Here is a 26,554-nt window from a genome sequence, read left to right as displayed (position 1 = left end):
TTTGTTCTCTTTTTAACTATTCCTTTCTCTTTGGGGCTTCATTCCTAGCAGTTTTTTCTCTTTACAGTTACACATTATGCAATCATTCTTATTTTTTTTGCAGCAAAGTTTAGTATTTTGTATAACAAAAAATGATTTTCCTATGTAAAATTGCTATGCCAATCTTCAGCAATATTTTAGTTTGATCCCCAGTAAGAGAAATAATTCCCAAGCAGCTAAATCTCAGATCTACTATTTTGGAGAATTCTTTTCTTCATATTATTTTGGATTATTCTTTATTAGGGGAAATACGACTTCATCAATGATATTGCCTCCTTAAAAGACCTACATACTGAGCAGGAAATTCACCAATTTAAAAATGAGAGCCTGGGGATGGCTGTCCTCCACCTATGTCATCTTGCACTGAAGAAAGGCATTTCTCTTGAGGAGGTGGCAGAGAAAACAAGGTATTGTCATTATTTATGAAACTGCATCTTTGTTTAATGTGCTTTTTAATCATGTGGTCCAAAATTTATTTTTAAAGAATTGTGAATATTAATTATTGAAATAAAAACAGTATCATAAAACTTACATTCTTCAACTTGCACATTGCTACTGAAAGGAGTTTTGTATGTGTGTGGGCCAATTCAACAACAGTCCAGTTTCCAGTAATCATTTGATGTTGGGGGAGATTAGATGGAATGTATTATCAGTTTATGTATCTTTCTAACTTTGTCATTTGTTTTACTGAAGAAACATATTCATACCTATGAAAACTGCTTTTGGTACCAATTTGTCTATGTCCTTTGCAGTTTCAAAGAGTGCATCCCACGGTCCTTTTGCCAACAGATTCAGCAGAACAATTCTTTGACCAGGTTCCGCATGAAGAATGTTTTCAAAAAATTCTTGCAGCGTTTCCAGCAGCACACATTGAGCACTGGTAAACTTACAGAACAGGATCTCATGCACAAATACTTAGCTACTTTGGAAAACTTGGCTCCACGTTTTGGGACTGAGCTCTTTGCAGCTGTTTCACTGGAAACCATTTCGGAGGGTGAAAAGGTGCCACTTTATATCAATGGTGGTCATACAGATCTGGAGAACTCGTATTCTTCTCATGGTAGCAGGCCTGTCACACATGAAGTCTTGATCACAGGCATTAATGGGATTCAGTGGCGGCCTATCCCTGCTGAGGTAGGATTATTTGTGGATTTGTCTTCATGTAACTCTGGAGATTCAGCATATTATTCCCATACATTGTGGGAGACACACACACTGAGACACACATAGGTGGGCAAGTTGGTTAACAATATCAAAATAGCAGATGTGACCAGGTGATTAAAGCCATCCTTCAACACTCGTTTTAAAAAGGCATCTTGATCATATCATTACTTTGACAGTCATTTACACACACAAACACATTAATACTCTTGTTGTTGTTAGTTGCGAAGTCGTGTCCAGCCCATCACAACCCCATGGACAACGTTCCTCCAAGCCTTCCTGTCCTTTACCATCCACTGGAGTCCATTTAAGTTCACACCTATTACTTCTGTGACTCCATCCAGCCACCTCATTCTCTGTCATCCCGTTCTTCTTTTGCCCTCAATCTTTCCTAGCATTAGGTTCTTTTCCAGTGAATCCTTCCTTTTCATTAAATGGCCAAAGTATTTGAGTTTCATCTTCAGGATCTGGCCTTTTAAAGAGCAGTCAGGGTTGATTTTCTCCAGGACAGACCGGTTTGATCACCTTGCAGTCCAAGGGACTCGCAGGAGTTTTCTCCAGCACCAGAGTTCAAAGGCCTCAATTCTTCAGTGCTTAGCCTTCCTTATGGTCCAACTTTCACAGCCATATGTTGCAACTGGGAAAACCATAGCCTTGACTATACACACTTTTGTTGGCAGGGTGATGTCTCTGCTTTTTAGAATGCTATCCAGATTTGCCATAGCTTTCTTCCCCAGGAGCAAGCATCTTTTAATTTCTTGGCTGCAGTCCCCATCTGCGGTGATCTTGGAGTCCAGGAAAATAAAATCTGTCACTACCTCCATTTCTTCCCCTTCTATTTGCCAGGAATTGAGAGGGCTGGATGCTATGCTCTTAATTTTCTTAATGTTGAGTTTCAAGCCAACTTTTGCACTCCCCTCCTTCACCCGCCTCAAGAGGCTCTTTAGTTCCTTTTTGCTTTCTTCCATTAGAGTGGTATCATCTGCATATCTGAGGTTGTTGATATTTCTCCGGAAAATCTTAATTCCAGTTTTTGATTCAAAATTGATACTCTGGAAATGCTTAATTTTATTTGTTCCACTTAAAAGTCTAAATTTTTAAAGATTTTGTCAGGAAAACTGGCTTAAATACAACTTGAATCAGTTCAAAATAAAGCTTTAAACATGTGCAATTTAATATTCACCTAAATGTTTATAAAAATTAAAGAGTATGAGAAACAAAACAGCCTTTGCATAAATCACATATTTAATATTGCTGAGAGACTATTGAATTCTGGGGCCTATAAGCATCCTTTTCTTTCCACTTGACTTCTGTCTAATGTTCAGGTTGTAGATTTGGTAAACTCAAAAATATATTTATAAAAATCTATAAGCATGTTTACAAAAGCTAATTTGCTTTTATAAAGGCATTATGCTGCTGTTCCTGTTTTGAATTATTCCTCCCCCATTAATATGCAGCATGATCACCTACAGTTTTGTTTCTTCATAGTAGAAGTTCAGCAATAATTGACAGCTTAGTTTCCAACTTCTAGAAAATGCAGATCCAGTTCACCTTGAGGGCCAAATTTGTAGTGTAGCTTATGAAGTCCTACATTATTGCAAGTGAAGAATAAATTACTCATTTTTTATGTATTGGTATATGCAAGGGAATGGATATCTTGATTCTACATCTTTGGAAGATGGCATATTAGGGCTAATTGATAGAGTGTTACACAATTATATTATAATCACTGCCAAAGATTCCAAAACTTACTTTAAAATTCTTGCAGAAACCACAAAGTCAGCCCCATAAAATTTATTTTGGGAGGAAAGTCAAGACTAAGGAGCACAAGTCCAAGCTGTCCTATCAACCAGTGGAGCAACGTGAAGCTAAATGGGCACATTTCTGTGACTTTCAAGAGATCACACATATTGTTGTCAAAGATTGCAGCATCAGCATCCATCGCCAAGACAACAAGTGTCTGGTAGGTGAAAGATGTCTTACTACTATTTTACAATTTTTGTGTGGAGTTATGACTTAAATGTTTTTGATGAATGTTGTAGATAATTAAAGAACAAAACATAAATATTGAGAGTTAAATGTAGTTCAGATTATTTTTACTGTGCTGGAGCTGGTCATTATTTTTTATCTATGTTAAATCTGATAGCTCTATATAAGGCAGTGAGCATGATATTAACTGAATTGGAGAGGAGGATGTGTAAGCAAAAATATTGGTAACAAATAGCAACACATTCCCTGAATAAAATGTACAACTTCTAATGTGTTTTTATTTTGGCCCTGTAGCTCAGGACTAACAATTGTGCTTTTCCTTTTAAAAAAAAAAAAATACAGGATTTGACTCTGTCATCCCATGAAGCTGCTCTCTCCTTGATTTCATTAGTAGATGGTTACTTCAGATTAACAGCTGATTCTAACCATTATCTGTGTCATGAAGTTGCCCCACCACAACTCGTTATGAGCATCCAGAATGGTATTCATGGACCCATGCAGTAAGCAACCAAGCCTCCTGTCCTCCATGATCTGGTTTGAAAGGAGGGAGCTTCTACATCCTATCTAAAAGTTTTCTCTTCCTAGGGAAGAGTTCATTCTGGCTAAACTGAAGCGCGAAGGGCAGGAAGAGGGGTTGTATGCCCTGCGTTGGAGTGTCCTTGATTTCAACAGATTGATTCTATCAGTACTGAAGAATGGCCAAGTAAGAGATGGGGAAATGGTAATGGGCTTTTTTGATTCTGTAAACCAGCTTTCGTAAGCTTGTATTTTCTGAATGTATACTTTGCTTTTCAGAAATCCCAGCCAACAAATATTGCTGAGAATTCTTAGATCAAATGTCCATGCCTCTATAGAGTGCAAGCTAGAAAAAAGCTACATAAATTTTTGTTTTAATGTTCCGAGGATTTTTAAGAGATAAGTAAATAATACATATTTTAGCAACTTCCTAGATGTAAAGGCAGAATGTTTCTAAAGTAGGAGTGCAAAAATCGTCTGTTAATGTACGGTAAAAATATAAAATAGCCTTATATCAAGTCAGGTAATTAGTTTTTATCAAACCCAGAACTATTGATATGGATTCAGAATAACTTTCCAGGTTTTCATACAGAAGCTTATATAGCACCATGTAGAAACTTTTGTTTCCGTAAAATATGCTCTATCAATAATGTGAACTAAAGACGAAGTGCATGACAAGCTTTGTCTTTGGGACTCATCAGGCATAGGTAACTAGAGATCTTTCTGTGGAATTCAAACTCTCTACAGGGAGCTGAATTCTCTTTCTGTTAGTAGGTGTGGACCCCAGAAAAGGTATGCCTGATAGTATCCTAATGAATCACAAATAGAATGAAAGTGGTCCTGCACTGCCTCTTTGTGGCCAATATAAATAGAAAACACACATTACATAAAAATAGAAAAATCATCCTCTTCCTCCTGACAGTGAAGTTGGAAGACATGTAAAACTTTGTATATGAGAGCATAATGTAATGTAGCATCTGTAAGTCCCTGATCTGAGAATTTCAGAAAAGGAAGATGGACCATATGTACCATTTTAAAAATGAATGCTATCCACTAAGTTAAACCCTCCAACTATGCGTGGAAATGAATTCTTGTTAGAATCATGGTAAGCTCTGGGGCCTCTGTGGCTCAGACTGCTAATGCAGTCTGTTATTAACAGCAGCTGCCTGCAATTACTGTAGGTTCTAGTTCCACCAGGCCCAAGGTTGACTCAGCCTTCCATCCTTTATAAGGTAGGTAAAATGAGGACCCAGATTGTTGGGGGCAATAAGTTGACTTTGTATATAAATATACAAATAGAATGAAGACTATTGCTAACATAGTGTAAGCTGTCCTGAGTCTTCGGAGAAGGGCGGGATATAAATGCAACAACAACAACAACAACAAAAAGCTGCTTCCAGAACATGCTACTGACTGACTATATAAATAGGTATCCATATCTTACTTTTTTCCTTACTGTTTTTTTTCACCAGAGTATCAGTACCCAAGGTAATGCAAACTATAGACAGTTCCGGATCCAGAGGAAAGGAAATTCCTTTGTACTCGAAGGCTGGGAGCAAGAGTTTCTTAGTGTCCAAGAACTAATGAATGCTCTCAAAGGCTGTACTCTAAAATCTGGAACTGACATCTTCAGTTTGAAGAGATGCTGCCTCCCAAAACCAGGAGGTACATAGCAAATCAGAATTATCTTTTCCCACTACATAGGCTAAAAGTGAAAATTGTCCAGTGAATAAGATGGATCAAGTCATAGTGATGTACTATAGAAAGAGGAGTCATCAGCAGTTATAGTATGTTATCCTTAATGTGGATACAGTCTACATTTAAACCTTTCGCATATGTATCTGTATTTGCCTTTATATGTATTTGATTTAGCAAATACTTTTTTATTAAATCAATCAAAAAAACATAATCTCAGTCTAGGGTGCTGGTGTCCTAGGGTGCTGGTGTCCCCTGGTGAAAGGAGGAAAGTAGAACTTCTGGTTTAAGATAATTTTTAAATACAGTTTCTCAATTCTGAAAAAATAAATTTCTATAAACTCTAGCTTAAAAATGTTTACGATTTAGGATGAAATTATGTCTGTATCATTGTTTCATAGCTAAGATTTACAGAAACGACTGTTTCTCTATTTAGATAGAAGCTGTTATTTGTTTATTTTTGAGTTTCTAGCAAGAATTGCCTCTTACCTTTAGTTTTATAGTAAAAACCATCTAAATTGTTCCATAGGAAAATGACATAGAAGGCCTCTAGATATATGCAAAATCTTTAATTTCAAAACATTTTTTGAGGGTGAAAGTCACAAAATATCCATTGAATATGTAAAGGAATATTTTGACTGCCTATTTATTCTTATTTCATAGGAAAGACACATGCTTGTGTTCTTTTTTCTTTAATATAAGTTTCTGTTGAGGTTTATTGAAGTGTTTTGCTATTTGTTTGTTTGCTTATTCATTGATATGTTAAATCTGCCAAAAAAGATTCTCTATGGGATTTATAGAGCTCTTAAAAATAGTAACTAGCTTATTGAGTATGATCCTTAGTAGAAGAGAGAAGGCAAGAAGTTGGGCAAAAAGCATGCTACAAATGTGTTCCAGTGATATTGTGATTATTCCTTTGCTTGCCATTTTTATTAATCATCCTAGGAAGGCATTCCTGGAATGAGTTAGAGGGAAGAAAGTTGGGAATTACCATGTTCAGAAGCCTTTTCCTTCTCCATCCAACAGGACTATTGTGGACAATTGTTTTAATAAAAGATTAAAGATTTTTGTATTTATGGTGTAGTATTATTTATAATGATTCTGAGTAGGATAGTTGCATAAAGAAAGATGGAGAGGAAGAAAGGAAGGTTAAAACATTCTATCAACTAGCCTAGGAATCCCATGATAAAGTGCAACCTGCTAGATGGCCATATGACAGTTAATTGAATATACTCTTTGCATGTTTTGGCACTGTTCTATTTGTTAATTTTGGTTTTTAAATTGATTGTTTTAATAGTCTTAATGGTTTTATTAATTTGATGGTTTTATTATGTACACTACCAAGAGTAACTATGCGAGATGGGCAGCTATACATACAGTATGTTATAAATTAATAAATAAAGTTAATAATTCTGATAGTAAAGATCTCAAGAAAAATAATGAAAATATAAATATATAACGTAATAGCCTCTATTATTTTGTAGTGCAGGCATTTAAAATTAAAACTAACTGATAAAAACTCTATCAAAATAGATCAGCATGAATACAAGGCGTATTTCCTAGGATGGGCATTTCATAGATATGATCCAAGTCTTAGAAAATCAACTCCATTGTATTCGGGCACAACCTGTAGCTTCATTTGTAATGGCAGTTGGAGGAGAAACAGTGAAGAGGTCTGGATTGCCTCTACAAGCACATATGCTATGAGGGAGGGCAAAGTTACCAGAACTATCGTATTTTTCAGAGTATAAGACGCAGCTTAGTTTTTGGGGAGGAAAATGGGGGGGAAAAATCTGCCTACCAGGTATTCATCTGGCTAGTGTCCTTAGTCTGGTCAGCTTCAGCACATTAGTTTGCTGGTTTTTATCCCCTGCTTGGGGATAAAAAACAGCTTCTAAAGCACAACTGATCTTTGGAGATTGCTTCACTCGCTAGCGCTATTAGGGCTGAAAAAAGCTTCATAGCTGAGAGTCAGAGGGAGCAGGCAAAACACAGATGATTGCTTCACTGAAAAAAGGCTAAAGCACAGCTGAGAGTCAGAGGGAGTAGGCAAAGCATGTAGGTTGCTTCACTCGTTAGGACTGAAAAAAGCTTCGAAAAAGCTACATCAGGAGTATAGGACGCACACAATTTTCTGCATCTTTTAGGAGGGAAAAAAGTGCGTCTTATACTCTGAAAAATACGGTAGTATGTAGCAAAATGTACTGTTTGACATTAACATGTTGGCAAAAATAGTAAGTTTCAGGAAGAATTTTTGATTGAATACTTTCAGGAACAAATTTTTAAAAAATCTGAATTGTACATTTTTAAAATTAAGTGCTGTTTCTAGGAAACATATTTTCCTTGGTAGTATTAAACAATTGTCATCTGTGCTAATTATTTTCTGGGAATGGATAAAATTGCTAAATGTTTCCTTATAAATGTCCTGATTCTATTCTACTGTTTTAATGTAGTTTCTTAATCAGAAACTTTGGACTATTTATGTTCTGCAGAGATCTCAGACTTGATCATCACACGAAAAGTGAAAGACAGCACAAGGCAGATTCTGAATTTGACTCAGCTGAGTTTTCATCAGATTCGGAAGAATGAGATTATACAGGTCAGCAGAGTCGGCTTGTACACATTAGAAAATGAAAAATTGGGTTTGTAAGGATACAAACCCAATGTAAGCCAAAAAGGATCTAGCTTTCTTTGCCAGTTTCAGAAGTAACATCAGCAAATACAAATTATGGCTTAGAAGCTACTAATAGTTTCAATTTTATTTACCTGTATTTCTGGGGGTTTGAAAGTAGACTTTCAGTAGAGATTTGAGTAAAGCAAGAAAAATGCCTGACAATGGACATTACTGTTGTCTTCTTTTTTTTAACCTTTGGCTGACACAGGTAGGATTTTGAATTTATTGATTTTCAAATAATTATGAATCAATTCGTGGCTCAGTATGGAATTGAAGGATTAAGTAGCTTTTGTATTGCAAAGGAAAGTGGTTTAACTAACACTGGTGTATTGTTCTCCATCAGAGAGCACACTTGGGACAAGGAACACGAACCAATATTTATGATGGTGTACTTCATGTATGCAGTGGGATCAACAGTGATGATGAGGCAGAGTATTTTTCTACTGAGCAGAATAACAATAGCTGTGAGATGCATGTGGTACTCAAGATGTTAGACCCAAGTCATAGAGACATTGCTCTGGTGAGTAGACCTATAGAAATATATGTTAGGAGTGGAACTTTAGTAAATTAGTAAAACCAACTTTGGCAGAGAAATACCATCAGCTGGAGAGAAAAATCCTCCTGCCATTCAATGCGCCGTCTTGAGGGTGGGTGGACAGAAAATTAGTAAATTTTGTGGGAATATTGTATTCTATCTATTTATCTACTATCTGCTGAAGAGTAATGTTTAACTAATCTTGCTCCAAAGACTGTTAGCACTGAGCATTGTGAGAAACAGGACCCTGCCTGAATTGGGCCTTTGGGTTTTGATCCAGCTTGTTGGCAGGAGACAACTGCTAAGCAGCAGCTTTCTTTGTGTTGATGTTGATACCACTCACGACTTTTCAGTTTGCCAGCTTAATTCAGGCCAATGATGAAAATCAAGTTCTACATTCTTAAGATATATCTCATTTTTAACTAAACCAAGGCTACTTACCTACCAGGATAAGCTACCAGCATTTCTAACTTATCTTATTCCCTTGTACTTACACTCTTATGTATGTAAACGGTATATGATATTGCTTTAAAAATAAGCAAGAGAAATGAAATTACATCTGAACAAAGACTCACGTTGAGAAAGTTTTGTTTTATTTTGTTAGGAAAGCTTATTTAGCCTATCTTTTAAAATGAACCCATTGTTCTTTTGTGGAGAAAAAGAAAATAATGAATAAGAAATTAACTATAGCTTTATGGCAACAGGTGTTCTGTGCTCCAGCTTTAGGCTGAGAACTAATTGGTAGTTTAGGAGCCCATGTATGGATTAGACTGCTCCTGCTATGTTCCTCGGCCAGTGGTCTGGATGTGATGCCTTCCCTTTCTTCTCTGCAGGCATTCTTTGAAACAGCCAGCCTGATGAGCCAGGTGTCCCATATCCACTTAGCCTTTGTTCATGGGGTTTGTGTATGGGGTTCAGAGAGTGAGTATTAACGGTATCCTTTGAAAGATTCATGCATGTATTGTTTGCTTCTTTCAAATATATTTCTTCTGTTTCCTCAACTGCCCCACAAATTTCAGGATGTACCTTTGCATCATGTTTGATTCTTACTTGCTTAATACTGTTTTATCTCTTTTTGTGTCTAGCAAAAAAGTGTGCTAAACCCCTATCCAACTATATTTTGACAGGATTGTCCAATTTCTAACCAATGTCATTTTTCTTCTGCGGCTGTTTTAGATTAGATTAGGATAGTTTTTGATAGCCAAGAAGTACACTTAATATTTCTGAGATACTCAGAAGCCACAGGGAACTGGATGATTGTGCTAAATGAGTGGGATTGATTTTTACTCCCTTTTTCACATAGGAAGTTCTTAATTTTAAACAATTGAGTTTTTATAAGTCTTACACCAGTGATTTGACTTAATTTATGTCTCAAAATGATGAGAAATAGTTGTTCTAGAAACTGCAAAAAAGAAGTTTCAGGTGCATATGGCCCTGAGTGTCTGCACCCCTGTCTTAGATCTATCTTAAGTATATAAAAACAGTCCATTCCCATATCTGCTCATATTTTGTAGCCAATATTAACACCTGTTGCTATAGAGCAAGGATGCTAATCCATTTGTTTGCTTCATATTTTTCACCCCTACTTCTGGTTTGGTTTTCAGATATAATGGTGGAAGAATTCATTGAGCATGGTCCCCTGGATGTCTTTTTGCGTAATAACAAAGGACGGATAACAGTAGGCTGGAAATTCACTATTGCAACACAATTAGCTAGTGCCCTCAGTTACCTTGTAAGTCTGTTGGTGGGGATTTGCAGTGGATGGATCTTCTTAAAAAGTTTGGATGTCATTTTGGCTAATCTCCATTCTCAGTTTTTATTGGAGTTATGCACAATGACTCAAATGGCAGAATTGTAGGATTCTTTTTCTTATGCATACTTTTAATTACCAGCCCTTGAATTTGAATTCTTTGGAATTGTAATTTAGTATGGATATTGATCAGAAGGGTTATAAAAGTATTTTGGATTAGATTCTGAAAAGGTGATTCCAAGAAAAGTCACTGCTTTAAAGATTGCATACAAGCACTTTACACAAACACTAACACGCATCCATACATTTCAAAGCATCACCTTGAAGGACAGAATTACAATACGATTTCCTGTGATTCTCAGCTTGAAGAACCAACAAGGAAACAACACCTGTAGGGCAGGTTATACTCCTAAAGAAGAGGAATAGCTAGTAAATAGGCCCTGAGTTTAAGGTTTTAAATATTTTGGGACCCTTGTTTTGCCCATCTAGTAAGATCTGATAGAGCGGGCCTTCTTCAGGTTCCATCCTTAAAATAGTGCCATGGGACTCATGTGACACGTGTTCTTTGTTGTAGCAAAGGCTCTTTGGAATAGTACTTCCAGGGAGGTTCAAGTTAATCCAATCTTTCTACCTTTTAAACAATAGTTGAAAGCCTGGATCCTTTCCCAGGTGCTAAATATTATGTGCCCTTGAGGTGGGTGGTGGATTTTATCAGTGTGTTAGTGTCTCCCACCCTGTTATTTTATTGTAGTGAACATTGCATTTAAGTTGTATTCTGCTCATAGTCTTAATGAGTTAGGTTGTTTATAAATGTAATGAATAAATGTTGTGTTTACAGGGAGTTTTGGTTAAGGAACAATAAATATATATTTTTTTGTTTATTGAATTTGTAAACTTTCTATTTAACAGCTGTCTTTTGGGAAAACTGACGCATAATGCAAAAATGACTAGATTAGCTTGTACAGAAATCTAGAGATGGAAGTTCATTCTTCTTTTTTCTAAGAGCAGCACTTTTTTCTTGACACACATCAGATATAGTATGTCACAATCTACCATTGTATTTCTTTATGTAGGAAGATAAAAACCTCGTGCATGGCAATGTATGTGCCAAAAACATTCTGTTGGCCAGGAAAGGTTTGGAAGACGGCCTGCTGCCCTTCATTAAGCTCAGTGACCCGGGAGTTAGCTTCACTGTGCTTTCCCAAGAAGGTAAACTGTTAATATTTGGAAAGTAGTTTCCTCTTTACGTTTATGATCATTCAAGGTATATAGAGGTGATCAAGCTGAATATATTATATTAGCAGGCTTGAATAGAAGGATTCTGTGAAAGCATATCAAATCAATCAGTATAAATGTTTTCATAACCTATTGTGTGATATGAGGACTTGTATGCATTTGGACCTTCTCCAACGAAGGTTTTTTAATAGATGATCTTGTATTTCTAGTGATAGTACCTGCCTTATTCTATCAGAAGCAAAGTTGACTCCAAAGGGACCTTATGCTGCATTCCCAATCTTCCGCAAAGGCAGAATGAACATTAGAAAGTCTGTGCTGATGTTCTCACAGTTCCTGAAAAGCCTTTCAGGAACATTTTTAACACAACCTCTCATTCATGTTAGATTGTACTTTTTAAAATGTTTTCTAACTTGGCCTTCTTCCTATCATAACTAGTTTCTGTGAGCATTAAATTATTTTTCTTTGGAAAAACATTCTTCTCATATGTGCTGCTGAAACTGACATTCATTACCTTGGAAAATATAGGTGTAAATCCTACTTTGGCAAAAAGGCCCCCTCACTTTACTGCCCGAGTCAAGTCAGCCGATGTTGTAAAGCAGAGATGGCAATGTCTGAGTTCCATTTTTGTAGCCCTTATGATTATCTGTGGTCAGCATTGATGAGAATTGATGAGAGACTTTCCTATGATTTTGAAGTGGGGAATAGATAAAAATCACAGTTAAAGTCCTAAAATATACATATAATATTTGAAAAATAAAGAAAATTACCAAACTCCAACTCAGAAATTTAGTTTCCCCACCACCCTAATATATGATGTGACCTTTTGTTTTATTTATTTATTTATTTTAATTTAATTTAATTTAATTTAATTTAATTTAATTTAATTTATATACCGCCCTTCTCCCGAAGGACTCAGGGCGGTTTACAGCCATGGTAAAAAGTACAAATCAAAAAGTTAAAAAAGCATTTAAAAACTAATTAAATTAAAGGCTGAAAGAATTATAATAAAACTATATTAAAACCCCCAATAAAAAACTTCATTAAGCCAGCCCTGCACGATGGAACAGAAAGGTCTTTAGCTCGCGGCGAAAGGTCCAGAGATCAGGAAGTTGGTGTATCCTCGGAGGCAGTTCATTCCAGAGGGCAGGAGCCCCCACAGAGAAGGCTCTCCCCCTGGGGGTCGCCAGTCTACATTGTTTGACCAACGGCACCCTGAGGAGACCCCCTCTATGGGAGCGCACGGGTTGATGGGAGGCTATTGGTAGCAGCAGGCAGTCTTTTATGGCCTTCAGTCTTCCAAAGAACATTAAGAATGACCTTTGGACACCCAACTTGCTATAAAGTTTTGAATGCAAAGTTATTTTCCTGCTGGTGAAATAATTCAGCAGACCCCAACCCTTGCTAGCAAGTCAATATTCCCATACTTCAAAGTACTATGGATTATTTAAGGAGGGATACATTTGTTTGCTGGTTTGTTTAAAGGGGACTATACTTGTAGAAAATGAGGTTCAAATACTTGTTATGCCTACAATTTTAAGGGAAAGAATTACAAGATCTCTATGTGTCATGCTCACATTGCATATTACATGATAGCTTGCATGCTGTTATCTGAATAAATATTTAATATACCTTTCTTATCTTGACTGTAATCAATCTGTGTACCAGATTTTGCACAATTTCTGTTTTCTGTCCAGCAATCCCTGATCTTTGATTTCTTTCTTTCTTTGTAAAGAAAGGGTTGACCGGATCCCATGGATTGCTCCAGAGTGTATCAAAGATGTAAACAATCTTAGTACAGCAGCTGACAAATGGAGTTTTGGGACCACACTGCTGGAAATATGTTTTGATGCAGATGTGCCACTAAAAGAACGCACTCCTTCTGAGGTAGTGTCTTCCTCTGCTTTCTCCTCCCCCCCCCCCCATTATATTGCTACAGACTTCAGGGTTGGTTTCTTATAGAAAAGGATGGATCTAGTCTCACTTTGAGAATAATAACATAACTGAAAACTTTTTCCATAGGAATATTGGGCTACTTTTTTATTAGTTTATAGTGATATTAGCATTTGTTTATAAATGCATAACTGTATTATTGCATTAAATAATACATTCTGCGGTAAGATACCTACAATATATTAACTGTGGAACTAATATGATTGGAAGCTAGAAAGATCTTTAAGCGTAAACTCATTTTGACATGAGAATTGCTGCTTTAATTATACTGTAGCTCTTAGACAGAAGTAGTGCACAAGAAGAAATATGTTAATTAAAATTGCTGGAAACCTCAGATATGTTGATGATAGTATTTTGATGGCTGATAGTGATGGATGACTTAAAGAATCTCTTCTTGTAGATGAAAGAAGAAAGTGCACAAGCTGTAATAAAACAAATAGTAAAAACCAAGTTTATATCAGCAAGAAATCCTAGTTTGATACTAATAGCTGGAGAAGTTGAAATACTAACAACTTTATCTTCTTAGATTCAAAAATTTGTATGGATAGTCATATAGCTATGAAATAAATATCTGCTACTTTTGAGAAATATTATGATAGTGCTAGACAAAATAGTGTAGCTACATCACTCAGATATCACAGGTACAAGGCTATGGTTTTCTATGACAACCTGACCATCAAAATACAGAATAATTTAAATAATGGTGCTGGAGAAAAATATGGTGGATATATTATCTTGAACTGCAAAAGAACAATTTATTCAATGTTACCAAGTACATACAGAAACACTGATAATGAACCTAAAGCTTAAATATTTGGGGCACATAATAGAATAGAATAGAATAGAATTTTATTGGCCAAGTGTGATTGGACACACAAGGAATTTGTCTTGGTGCATATGCTCTCAGTGTACATAAAAGAAAAGATACGTTCATCAAGGTACAACATTTACAACACAATTGATGATCAATATATCAATATAAATCATAAGGATTGCCAGCAACAAGTTATAGTCATACAGTCATAAGTGGAAAGAGATTGGTGATGGGAGCTATGAAACGATTAATAGTAGTGCAGATTCAGTAAATAGTCTGACAGTGTTGAGGGAATTATTTGTTTAGCAGAGGGATGGCAAAGATAAGAATCATTGAAGAAAAACCTGATGCTTGAAGAACTGAAGGCAATCACAAAAGAGATGGCAGAGGACAAAGTGGCTAGGCACAGTCATTGATGGCACAATCATGAGCTTAGAAAAAATTTAAAAAGTTACTGATAGAATCCTGGAGAAATTACTGTAGGTTCATTGGCTCCTGAAAAGTCTGAAAGGGCTAAGTAACAATAATATAATTTGCACCCCATTTCCAGGTAAATTATTGGAATGGAATAGCTTCCTAGGGTATTCTTAAAATGCACTAACAGAAATAATAGAAGAGGAGTGATAGAAGTAGGATTCCAAGATAGCAGGGAAATTTTTATGACCAACTTTAAAACCTAACTGTAATCATTAGGCGTTAGCTCCTATCTGAAAGCTGTTTGGCATACAGTGAAGACCAGAAATAACTTATTACAAAGGAAATGTCAGTGGATTTTCTATATTTAATCTAATTTCATTTGGCAATAGCAATCATAGGCTTCTATCTTTTTCTGCAGAAAGAACGTTTTTATGAGAAGAAGCATCATCTTCCAGAGCCATCCTTCAAAGAACTAGCTACTCTAATCAGCCAGTGCCTAAATTATGCTCATGGAGAGCGACCCTCTTTCCGGACTATTTTACGAGACCTCACTCAACTGCAGCCACATAGTAAAAATCTTGGATTTCTCTTGGATAACAGCATTTTGTTAGCCATATGACACCAACCTTTCTGCATGCCAGGGCCATGCTAAAAATAATGGGATCCATTAGGCTCATGACAGGGCATTCCCAGAGGAGTTGTGCTCCCAACTTTTTTGAAAAGGAATATTAGCTGCATTATACACCCACTGTTTCTTTGTTCATTTAAACAAAATTACAAATGTGTCACTGAATACTGACAGCATGGTGGGTGGGTGCTCCAATGGTTGCAAAATGAAAGCAATCTCTGTCTTGTATAACATAATGGTGTTCTCTCACTCCCTTTTGTGGATACAAGAGAACAACTGTAAAGCAGGCTCAATTAAGATGCTATGAGGATAAGCAGAGACTCAATTTGTGCCCGATTACAACTGCTTAAATTGCAATACCAGCGAGAGAAAAACTAAACGTTAGCCCTAACAATAAAAACTAGAAGAAAAAGATTGTACAATGTTTAGTCAAATCTAGAAATTTGTTTGACTCAAAGAGAGAATAGAATATTATGAGCATTTAGTCCTTCAGTACTAAATTCCAATAAAAGCGTCTTCTGATCTGTATGCTGTACGCTTCCTGAGAGTGCTTTGTAAGTTTCTTCCCTTCTAGCCGCTAAATCTTTCTTCTTGTTTTCCAGATCCTCTTGACATTAGCTCTGTGAATCCTGCGTTCCCTGTATCAGATCCTACTGTCTTTCAAAAGCGCTACCTGAAAAAGATTCGAGATCTGGGTGAGGTAAATTGCCTTTGTTAGGAATAACAACTTATTTTCTTCCTCCATTCTTAAAAAGTAAGAGGTGAAACAGATGATTCCCATTGTGATTTTTTAAATCTGCTCCTGCAATTAACTTTTTGTATCTGTATATTGAGGATCAAATGTATTGCACACCTTCATTTTAAGAACCAAATATAGTTTCCTATCTTTTAAGAAGCAATAAAACAAAGATATATTCAGTGAATATATAACAGGGAAATGGAATTATGCTCAGTGTTAGCTACAACTGTATCAGTGTAATATTAAGCAAATATTAAGAATAATGCTATAACATTTACAAATGTACATATTTAGGGTTATTCTATTTCAGCTCCCATCCCATATTAAAACCAAATGTGTAGCTGCTGATAAGGCATTTTAGCACCATCTTTATCTTTATTTGATTGGCAGATGCAGTCTACTGTATCCCATCACATGCAGGATAGAGTGTGAGTTCCTAAATATTCTCACATCAGTCAAAAGAGATACAATTTGTAACATTGATGCCACCATTAGTGATCATCTTCTTTAGAAACAAACATAGTTTTATTTTCTAGCGCTCTAGAAAGATATGATTTAGCGCTTCTTGGGTGTTAATACTTTTTTGCCTAATTCAGTTCAGTTCAATGAAATTCAATTGTACAGGTCTCAGACCTATGAACTTTGCATTAAATGAGTCAAACTGTAATTTACATTATTTGTGTGCAGATAATGCCATAGGATGTAGTTGTGAATGTTCCAAATTATATCATTTGCATCCATTTTTCCCATTTATGTAATGATAGCAACAGCACTTAGAGATATACCACTTCTTAGTGCTTTTCAGCCTTCTCTAAGTGGTTTTACAGAATCAGTATATTGCCCCCAACAATCTGGGTCCTCACACTAGTGTCTGGATCCTCACATTAGTATCATTACACTAATAAAACAAAGATGTAATTGGTGCCATTTGTATCGTCACAATGATATATCCTTTGCTTTATTGCTTTATTGATTTCTGAAGCATGATAGATACCTCCCACCAACAGTTAATCTGTTAAAATGAGGTTTTACTATGATTATATCTAATATGGCTCAATGAAAGGTTCATTGGAAATGAAGAGACCTATAGTTTATAAACCCACTACAAATCCTGGCTTTTGTTTTTTTATTTGTTAATTACAAAACATAATTTTATTAGTTTAGCCAAATTATCATGCCAAATTGTAGTTTCCAAAATCATCATATTTTCATTTTTAACAAGCCATGTGCAACATATCCATATTCTTTCCCTTTTACTTCAATTCATTTGCTCCATAGTTTTGCCAATTTCAAATAATGATCTTTGCTGATTGAGGCTATTTTGCTTAAGTATCAGCTACATGAACTATGAAATAGGATCATAAATAGAGATTAACTTCAATCATAAAAAGATTCAAGAATGGAGAAAAAGAAATATTATTCAGACTTGATTGTGAAAGTCAGTGTTTTCACAGCATAACAACTGTGTGAAATATTCCTTGACTTGTATGTAGCAAGGGACTGTTCTAAGATTATTGAGATTAGTTCTCCTGCTGAAAGGTGTTCTGTACATCCTGACAGTCGCAGCAAAAGTTTCCAAAGAAATATAGTTTGGCATTTGGCTTTTGAAATTCAAAATTTTTACCTTGTTTCTTTCTCCCTCTCATTCTATTAGGGCCACTTTGGTAAAGTGAGCCTGTATTGTTACGATCCTGCCAATGATGGCACTGGTGAAATGGTAGCAGTGAAGTCATTGAAATCAGGTTGCAGCCAGCAGCTCTTGACTAGTTGGAAAAAGGAGATCGAGATCTTGAAGACACTCTACCATGAGAATATTGTAAAATACAAAGGCTGCTGCAGCGAGCAAGGTATGGAATCTGCTGAGTAGTTCCTGCAGGAGCAAGATGGTGGGTTGCTTAGCATAAGCATGCTACTTACCGAACTAGTCCCAAGAGCTCCCAGTTTGTATCCTAGCTTCATCATAGGCATGATTTTTGAAATAGCCTCTATAATTTTAACTTAAATATTGGGCAATGCTTTTAGGGTTGCATTCCCATATGAGCGGACAGTATATCCTGTGCCTGCAGACTATACTTTCTGCCCATTTATTCAGCCATTTTTTCTCACCCTCACTTAAGTTATAGTTTCTCCTTCAACCAGTCTATCCCATTGTTTCTTCTCTATTAATAGCTACCGGTAGATCATCTTGAAAACAAATATCTCAGAAAGACAATTACTGAATCTGCCAAATTATAATAGATTCTCTGGAGTGGGTCAGCTACATTGGCAGCAAGACAGGTTCTCTTAATGTGGCAAGAGAAAGCATGCAGAATCAGTAAGGGGGGATGGGAAATGGCCCTGCATGTGCGCTTTGTTTAAACTAGGTGTTTTAAAGACCAAATAAATTAGGGGAAGCGATGATACTTTTTTTTAAGCTAATATTTCTTGCATTTTTCAATTTCAGGAGAAAAGATTGTACAGCTTATCATGGAATATGTGCCACTGGGAAGTCTGAGGGATTATCTTCCCAAGCACAATGTCAATTTAGCCCACATTCTCCTCTTTGCCCAACAGATTTGTGAGGTAAAGTCTTGTCAGTGTTGGATACAACATTTGTATGGTTCTCGACTGAGGGAATGCTTTTTTCTTGGATCATAGTTCCAATAGGTAAAGCAAAATGAAGAGAATTGTTTACATAATTGTTCCTTAATGCTGGGAAAATATTTTATTTTTATAATTGTATAATTATAAAATTTTTATAATTGTACTAACTGTCTTTACTTTGGCTGTAAACTGCCCTGAGTCCTTTGGGAGAAGGGCGGTATAGAAATTGAAACAATAAATAAATAAATGAATGAATGAATGAATGAATGAATGAATGAATGAATGAATGGAACAGGATACATGAAATTCAGGATTGCCAGCTCTGCCTTTGGGTATAGACATATATACTGATTGCTTTTGCCTCTGATTGAAGAATGTAAGGTGGCTCTATTTTCTCTGCAGGGAATGGCTTATCTCCACTCCTTGCACTACATCCACAGAGACCTAGCAGCTAGAAATGTGCTCCTAGAGAATGAGAATGTAGTAAAGATTGGAGACTTTGGTCTTGCCAAAGCCATCCCCGAAGGACATGAATATTATCGTGTCTGTGAAGATGGAGACAGCCCCGTCTTCTGGTATGTAAACAATTGCACTATTTTATGGATTTTTTATATTTGAGAGAGTTGACTGCACTATAACTCATTCATACAGGTATTATATCATGTGGAAATCAAGATCTTAATGATAATGGAGAAAAGATAGTAGCCTTAAAACAGTATCTTCCTGTCTAAGTGCTGAGAGGGAAAAGGTAAAATCTAAAATGAAGATTTCAGACAGAATTTAGTGTGGTTTAATTCTGATACTCTTTTGTGGAGGTGGGAGGGGATAACATTCCCAGCTTTCCTGGAAGCAGTCAATTGTATTTTGTTTTCAATAATTGGAGTGAATGATGATAACTGCATGCTTTTAGAAGAACGCTTTGGAAAAGAAAGATTACAGTCTTACAGTATGTTAAAAATGAGTTGTAAATGCCCTGTTTGACAATTTTCAAAGCCATTTGGCTGCTGTTGGATAATTTAAAAGGAGCTAGATGAACTTCACTCTAATTAAGATGTAGTTTGTCAGCTCTTTATTGCTATTTATATAGGTATGCTGTGGAATGCCTCAAGGAATGTAAATTCTATTATGCTTCTGATGTCTGGTCCTTTGGAGTGACTTTATATGAACTGTTGACATGGTGTGATTCCAGTCAGAGCCCTCCACAAGTGAGTAAAATTAATATTCGTAACATTTACTTAGCAGCAACAAGCCATAGCAGCCATGAAGAATCATTGCAGGAATTGGGTATGTCTAGTTTAATGAAAAGAAGGGCTAGCAGTGTTCCAATATCTAAGGGGCTGCCACAAAGAAGAAGTGGTCAACCTATTCTCCAAAGCACCTGAAGGCAGGACAAGAAGCCATGGATGGAAACTGATCAAGGAGAGAAGCAACTTATAACTAAGGATACATTTCCTGACTGTTAGAACAATTAATCAGTGGAACGACTTGCCTCCAGAAGTTGTGGGTGCTCCAATACTGGAAGTTTTTAAGAAGAGATTGGACAACCATTTGTCTGAAGTAATATAGGGTTTCCTACCTGAGCAGGGAGTTGGACTAGAAGACACCAAGCTCCTTTCCAACTCAGTTATTCCAGTATTCTTTATTGTAGCCCTGGGACCAACTCAAAACATTCAGTATAACTGTTGTTCGAATCCATTTAGGTGATTCAGCATAGGCAATATAGTGTCCATGTTCTCTGACTCCTTCCTGGATACCCATAAGCTCCTGATTTAAAAAAAAAGAATAACAAATAAAGCAAAGCGTTGGATTCCAGCATTATATTTAACAGCAGTATCTTTAAACCTTATTGGAATTGTAGATAACATTTTGAGAGCTTAATAGACTTCTGGTAATTGGATATTTGTACCTGGGTAGGCTGCTCCAGTAGCCATTTTATAAATGTACCCATGGCATGCATTCAAAATTCTAAATAATAATAATAATATTTTAATTTGTATACCGCCCTTCTCCCGAAGGACTCAGGGCGGTGAACAGGCAGATAAAATATAAATACACACAGTAATTAAAAACATCCCTTAAAAAACTAATTCAAATGCCCAAAAATGTTAAAAAACGTACTCCCCCGTAAAATAACAAAATTTTAAAAACCCATCCAATAAAAATAAAAATCAGGCTAGTCCAGCCATACGAAATAAATAAGTTTTAAGTTCGCGGCGAAAGGTCCTAAGGTCAGGTAATTGTCAAAGTCCGAGGAGAAGTTCGTTCCACAGGGTCGGAGCTCCCACAGAGAAGGCCCTCCCCCTGGGGGCCGCCAGTCGACACTGTTTGGCTGACGGCACCCTGAGGAGTCCCTCTCTGTGGGAGCGTACCGGACGATGGGAGATAGAAGCCGGCAGTAGGCGGTCCCGTAGATAGCCCGGTCCTAAGCCATGGAGCGCTTTAAAGGTGGTAACCAATACCTTGAAGCGCACCCGGAAAACAACAGGTAGCCAGTGCAGTCTGCGCAGGATAGGTGTTATGTGGGAGCTCCAAGACGCTCCCTCGATAACCCGCGCAGCCGCGTTCTGAACTAGCTGAAGTCTCCGGGTGCTCTTCAAGGGGAGCCCCATGTAGAGAGCATTGCAGTAGTCCAGGCGAGAAATGTATTTGTAGCCCCAAAAAGTTGCTTATTACCTTGTCTATACTTCAGATGCCTGTCTGTGCTGTTTTACTATAGTTTTGTTATCTAGGATGTTGGTTAGTTTTAGTTATCTTTAGTTGAATTAGAATAGAGCTGAAAGGGACCTTGGAGGTCTCCTAGTCCAGCTGCCTGTTCAAGCAGGAAACCATTTCAGACAAGTGACTGTCCAGTTTAAGACCTTCGTCTTAAAAACCTCCAGTGATGAAGCACACACAACTTCTGAAGGCAAGCTGTTCCACTGGTTAATTGTCCTCGATGTTAGGAAGTTTTTCCTTAATTCCAAGTTGCTATCTCCTTAATTAGTTTCTATCCATTGTTTCTTGTCCTACCTTCTGGTGCGTTGGAAAATAAATTGACCCCCTCCTCTTTGTGGCAGCCTTTCAAATACTGGAATGCTGCTATCATGTCCCCCATTCCATCTTTTCTCTAGACTAGCCAAACCCAAATCCTGCAATCCTGCAAGGGCCGGTGAATAGCGCAGGCTGGTAAAGCCTGTTATTAAGAACACAAAGCCTGCAATTACTGCAGGTTCGAGCCCGGCCCAAGGTTGACTCAGCCTTCCATCCTTTATAAGGTAGGTAAAATGAGGACCCAGATTAAAATTGGGGGGGCAATAAGTTGACTTTGTAAAAATATACAAATAGAATGAGACTATTGCCTTATACACTGTAAGCCGCCCTGAGTCTTCGGAGAAGGGCGGGGTATAAATGTAAACAAAACAAAAAACAAAACAAAAAACCGTTCTTCATATGTTAGTCTCCAAGCCTTTAATCATCTTAGTTGCTCTTCTTTGTACTTTTTCCAAAGTCTCAACATCTTTTTTGTAATGTGGTGACCAAAACTGGATGCAGTATTCCTGGTGTAGCCTTACTAAGGCTTTATAAAGTGGTACTAATACTTCACATGATTTTAATTCTAAGCCTCTATTTATACAACCAAGGATTATATTACCTTTTTGACTGCTGCTGCACATTGCTGTATCATGTTTAAGTGATCATCCACTAGGACTCCAAAGCCCCTCTCACCGTTACTGTTTTTGAGCCAGGTTTTGCTTAATCTATACTTGTACCTTTGGTTTTTCCTGCTCAGGTGTAAAACCTTGCTTTTCTCCACATTAAATTTCATTTTGTTGGATAGGGCCCATTGTTCAAATTTGTCAAGATGTTTTTGAATCCTGAGCTTGTCCTCTGGGGTATTGACTATTCCTGCCAGCTTAGTATCTTCTGTAAATTTGATGAGTTCCCCTTCTATTCCCTCATCTAAGTCATTTATGAAGATACTGAAGAGTACTGGGCCTAAGACAGAACTTTGTGGTACCTCACTGCTTACTTCCCTCCATGTAGATGTAGTACCATTAAGGACTACTTATTGACTATGTTGATTACTCATTGAGTTATAGTCAGTTACCTAGGGATGTTGAAGTCCATGCTGCCTAAGGGCTAATAGCATCACACAATGCTATTGCATATATATAAATGATTTACAGGAATGGTAAAGCACGATGCAATATTATTTTGGTATGTTTTTAGAACCTTCTGACTGACTGAATGCACCGTCATTCAGTATGTTTAGAATATAATTATTTTTCTGAAATGATTTTTCTCAAACATATTTTGCCTCTGAGAAAAAAAATGCGTACAGGTTCATTGTAAAGTTTTTTGAAGAAAGGAACTTTTGGCATGTGTCATTTTCATGTTACCTAATGAAAGCACTGACTGATTTTCCCATATTGCTTTAGAGATTTATTGAGATGATTGGAATGACTCAGGGTCAGATGACAGTGCTACGACTTATTGAGCTGTTGGACAGAGGGGAAAGGCTGCCCAGTCCAAAAGACTGCCCTTGTGAGGTGAGTCTGTTCTCCTTTGCCTTTGATTGCCTTTTTGTTGTAGAAATTGTAGTCTGGGGATCTTGACATTTTGCTGCATCCAGAGCTCCCAAACAAAATTAAGATAACTATATTGCTCATCTTTGTAGTATCTCCTAAAGGTTTAGAAAACAGTATATTATTGAAAATTATGGAATTGAGGATTACACTCAAGACATTTGCCATTCCCATAAGCTTAAATAGTCAAAAAAAAAACAGTAAGTAATGCAAATTCATGTCTGATAGCTAGATATGCAATCAGAATGATTAATTAATACTTAAATGGATAAAGGATGAGTTGCTAGTGCTAGGGATACATTTTAGAAGATAATGATATATAGTAGTAAGCAAAGGAAAAGTCTGTGATACATTAGAAGCATGTTAAGAGTATTCTATAAATAACTTTGCTGCAATCTTTTTAGTTTTCACAAGTAATGCTGCATTACTTACTATTAAATTCTGTGCCCATCCACTTAGAAATCCCACTGAGTCAGTGGGTCTTAATCCCAGGTAAATGGTATTGGACTGTATTCTTATATTCATAGTTCTTCAAAAATAATAGGGCATAATTTTGGTAAATCTTCCAATAATTTATAATACTAGCCAATGTCTGAACCTGTTCCCACTCCTTCAGATGGTTTTCTGTAATTTGAGGATGCTTCCTGATATAAATTAAATGATTCCTAAAGGCTAAAGCCTTCATGTTAAATGCTATATATCTCACTTTTCTATAAACAATTGTGTAAATATATAGGTACAACTACATTAGCTCTGATTAGAAAGCGTAGTCTTTGTATTCCAGAGCAGTTAATGCTGCAAATAATTTGTTTTGGAAGTTTAGGAGACATCTAATATTTCCCGGTGATTACTAATTTACCCATTAGTTTTTAGAGCAGAAACTGCAGAACAGTGTAATTGTAAGAGTGTCTCCACTGTCATATATTGATCTGTGATTTTCCTTTTTTTTTTAAAGCTAGATTGGAGTCTAGAAAACAAGTTGATGGCAGGGGAGCTGGTTAGGTTTACCAGTAGAGTAATGCCACATAAGTATTGGAAAATTTGCTATGCTCCCTCCCTCCCTCCTCCCTTCTCTCTCTTTTCCCTTCCCTTCCCTTTTGTATTGTGTGTGCTTTCTTGTTTTCTAAATCTGTACCTTTTCCCACAGATTTATCGTCTGATGAAAAACTGTTGGGAATCTGAAGCTTCATTCCGCCCAGCCTTTTCAAACCTAGTGCCCATTCTCAAAGCCTTCCATGAAAAGTACAAGACCCAGGCCCCTTCAGTTTTCAGTGTGTGTTGATGGGAATGAAGAGATTTTGTACCAAAGACCAAAGTCTTATTTGCACTCTGTGTGCTAGTGCTTATATGTCTGGAAAGCCACAGTGCCATGAAAGTTGCTTCCAAGTGACAGTGATCTTGGATTCTGACTTTTTCTGTTCTGCCCAGTGTCCCTGCAGTGTCTGAATTTTTTTGCACTTATCAAATGTGATGAGGCATAAGGAAAAGCCCATCCAATTTTTTTTGTCTAGCTGAAAGGCAGAAGCTGCTTATGAAACTTTGTCTTTTGCTACATCCAGCTGGGATGCAAGTCATTCGTAAAGTCTCATTATGAGATGTTCTGGTACAGGAAAATAAGTTGGTATCTAATGGTCCGATGCAGATTATGAATCGGTAATTCAAGGAACCCTGAAAATGGAATGCAATATTTTGACTTGCTATTTGAAAAACCTGTTGTATCACATAGAACTGCTTACCAAACAGAATGAAAGGCATCTAGCCTTTATTTGCAGCATCTATACAAGGAAATACATTTTTCTAATCTGGCATTTATTCCTCAATCACTCTTTTTACATTTCTTTATTACTCATAGCATAACATTATATGCACATTTACTTGGTAAGGGTCACTCATCTGCCTATGTGAAGTCAGAAGGACCTTTAGCTGACTCAATGCTAGAGTAGTAAATATCTGATCATGTCTGTTTCCAGAAATTTTTGTTCCCAAAGAGCAATCCTTACTGTCTCCCAGACGGATGAATCAAGAATTTCCACTAATGGGGATTTGCAGCTGCTGCTATGTTTCCCTTTGAATTTTCTAACAGCTCATTTTTTTTAAATGATATAAAAGAATTGTATCTTTTCTTGGGCTGAGAACCATTTCCCAAACCATTATTGGTTTGAAATGACCAATCCCAAAACTTCACTACCACCTATCGCCTGATATTTGCCAATCAAAAACTTTGAATTTGAATGGAGGTGGAAAGAAACTATAGGCCTTAAATAATACTGAAAATGAAGACAAGAAATGCCTTTTGGTCACTAACTAGTTGCTACCTTCTGACATGTAAGCTTTATGTAGCAAAATAAAGGTGGCCTGAGCTGGTAGTCCCTTATCCTGGGGCAAAAACTAGCTGCCATATAACCTCAGAACAATTGTGATTCCTCTTCCCTGTTGTACTATCATTTTGCTTCCTAAGTAATTGGAGCAATTGTTTTCATTGTGAATCTTCAGGTTGTTCTCCCCAAATTATCTTTCAAATGAATTTCCTCTTTCATTGATGTGTATCAGAATTTGTTGGGAATGAAACTGCAGGCTCTAAGTCAGGGTGTCAAACTGGTGGCCCACTGGCCAGATACATCACACGTAGGCCATGCCCACCACAGCTCCTTGAAGGGGTAAATGTTACGAAATGTCATGTGATGGCAACGTGACGCAGCAAGTTTGACACCTGTGCTCTAGATGATATAAATCTTGATGCATTGCAGTTAGTACACCCAATGCCTTTAGTATTGATTTCTTGCTAACATGTATTTTTGGTTTCCTAGCTTTTTGTAAGGGGGGGGGTTGATTTTTTCCATGTTCCATGATGAGCCTGTTTCACCTGTATCACTTTAGAGCAATCTTGTTGCCTTACAGAAGAGAAGAGATTCTAGTCATGATTACATTGGCCTCCATACAGCTCATTTCTAAAGAATGTCAGAATAAAGTATTTATGTGATTATAACAAGCAGGGTGATGTAAAACAAACAGTTTATTTATTAGCTTTGCCATGCCAGCCAGTGTCTTTGAGCTATGAATATTTGAGGTGACTGCTTTTTCTTCAGCATTCTATCATCGTTCTGCTTTTTTTTAAAGAAGCAATCACTTCTTTCAGGCTGACATTTGATTTGAAGTATACCATTAAGAAAGTAATGAAGAGAAAAGGTATAGATAAGATTCTTGGAAGTTATTTAGTTTATTTTATTGTCATTGCACCTCGTACAACGAAATTAAATGCCATG

The 26,554-nt window shown here is 36.8% G+C and overlaps 1 protein-coding gene across 5 annotated transcripts in view; it reads left to right on the top strand.

Moving 5' to 3' along the window:
* Positions 1-25,097, top strand: part of TYK2 (tyrosine kinase 2) — a 42,703-nt gene extending 17,606 nt beyond the window's left edge. For 3 of the 5 annotated variants that reach the window (XM_058168626.1, XM_058168624.1, XM_058168625.1), the window contains exons 5-24: positions 283-446; positions 792-1,173; positions 2,969-3,163; positions 3,532-3,689; positions 3,775-3,910; positions 5,178-5,370; positions 7,893-7,999; positions 8,418-8,594; positions 9,443-9,530; positions 10,214-10,341; positions 11,433-11,568; positions 13,328-13,479; positions 15,195-15,345; positions 16,007-16,104; positions 17,798-17,990; positions 18,587-18,705; positions 19,129-19,301; positions 19,814-19,931; positions 23,145-23,255; positions 24,439-25,097. In XM_058168626.1, coding sequence (XP_058024609.1) covers positions 283-446; positions 792-1,173; positions 2,969-3,163; positions 3,532-3,689; positions 3,775-3,910; positions 5,178-5,370; positions 7,893-7,999; positions 8,418-8,594; positions 9,443-9,530; positions 10,214-10,341; positions 11,433-11,568; positions 13,328-13,479; positions 15,195-15,345; positions 16,007-16,104; positions 17,798-17,990; positions 18,587-18,705; positions 19,129-19,301; positions 19,814-19,931; positions 23,145-23,255; positions 24,439-24,573 — 3,114 coding nt within the window. In that variant the 3' untranslated portion in view covers positions 24,574-25,097. Of the gene's footprint in view, positions 1-282; positions 447-791; positions 1,174-2,968; positions 3,164-3,531; positions 3,690-3,774; positions 3,911-5,177; positions 5,371-7,892; positions 8,000-8,417; positions 8,595-9,442; positions 9,531-10,213; positions 10,342-11,432; positions 11,569-13,327; positions 13,480-15,194; positions 15,346-16,006; positions 16,105-17,797; positions 17,991-18,586; positions 18,790-19,128; positions 19,302-19,813; positions 19,932-23,144; positions 23,256-24,438 lie in introns of those variants that run through there. The other 2 variants (XM_058168627.1, XM_058168628.1) reach the window with 2 other exon arrangements.
* The last annotated feature ends 1,457 nt before the right edge of the window (positions 25,098-26,554 follow it).

This window comes from Ahaetulla prasina, chromosome 2 (assembly GCF_028640845.1).
Source record: "Ahaetulla prasina isolate Xishuangbanna chromosome 2, ASM2864084v1, whole genome shotgun sequence".
Taxonomy (NCBI): domain Eukaryota; kingdom Metazoa; phylum Chordata; class Lepidosauria; order Squamata; family Colubridae; genus Ahaetulla; species Ahaetulla prasina.
Note: the sequence above shows the minus strand (reverse complement) of the source record. Positions and strands in the feature narration are given on the sequence as shown.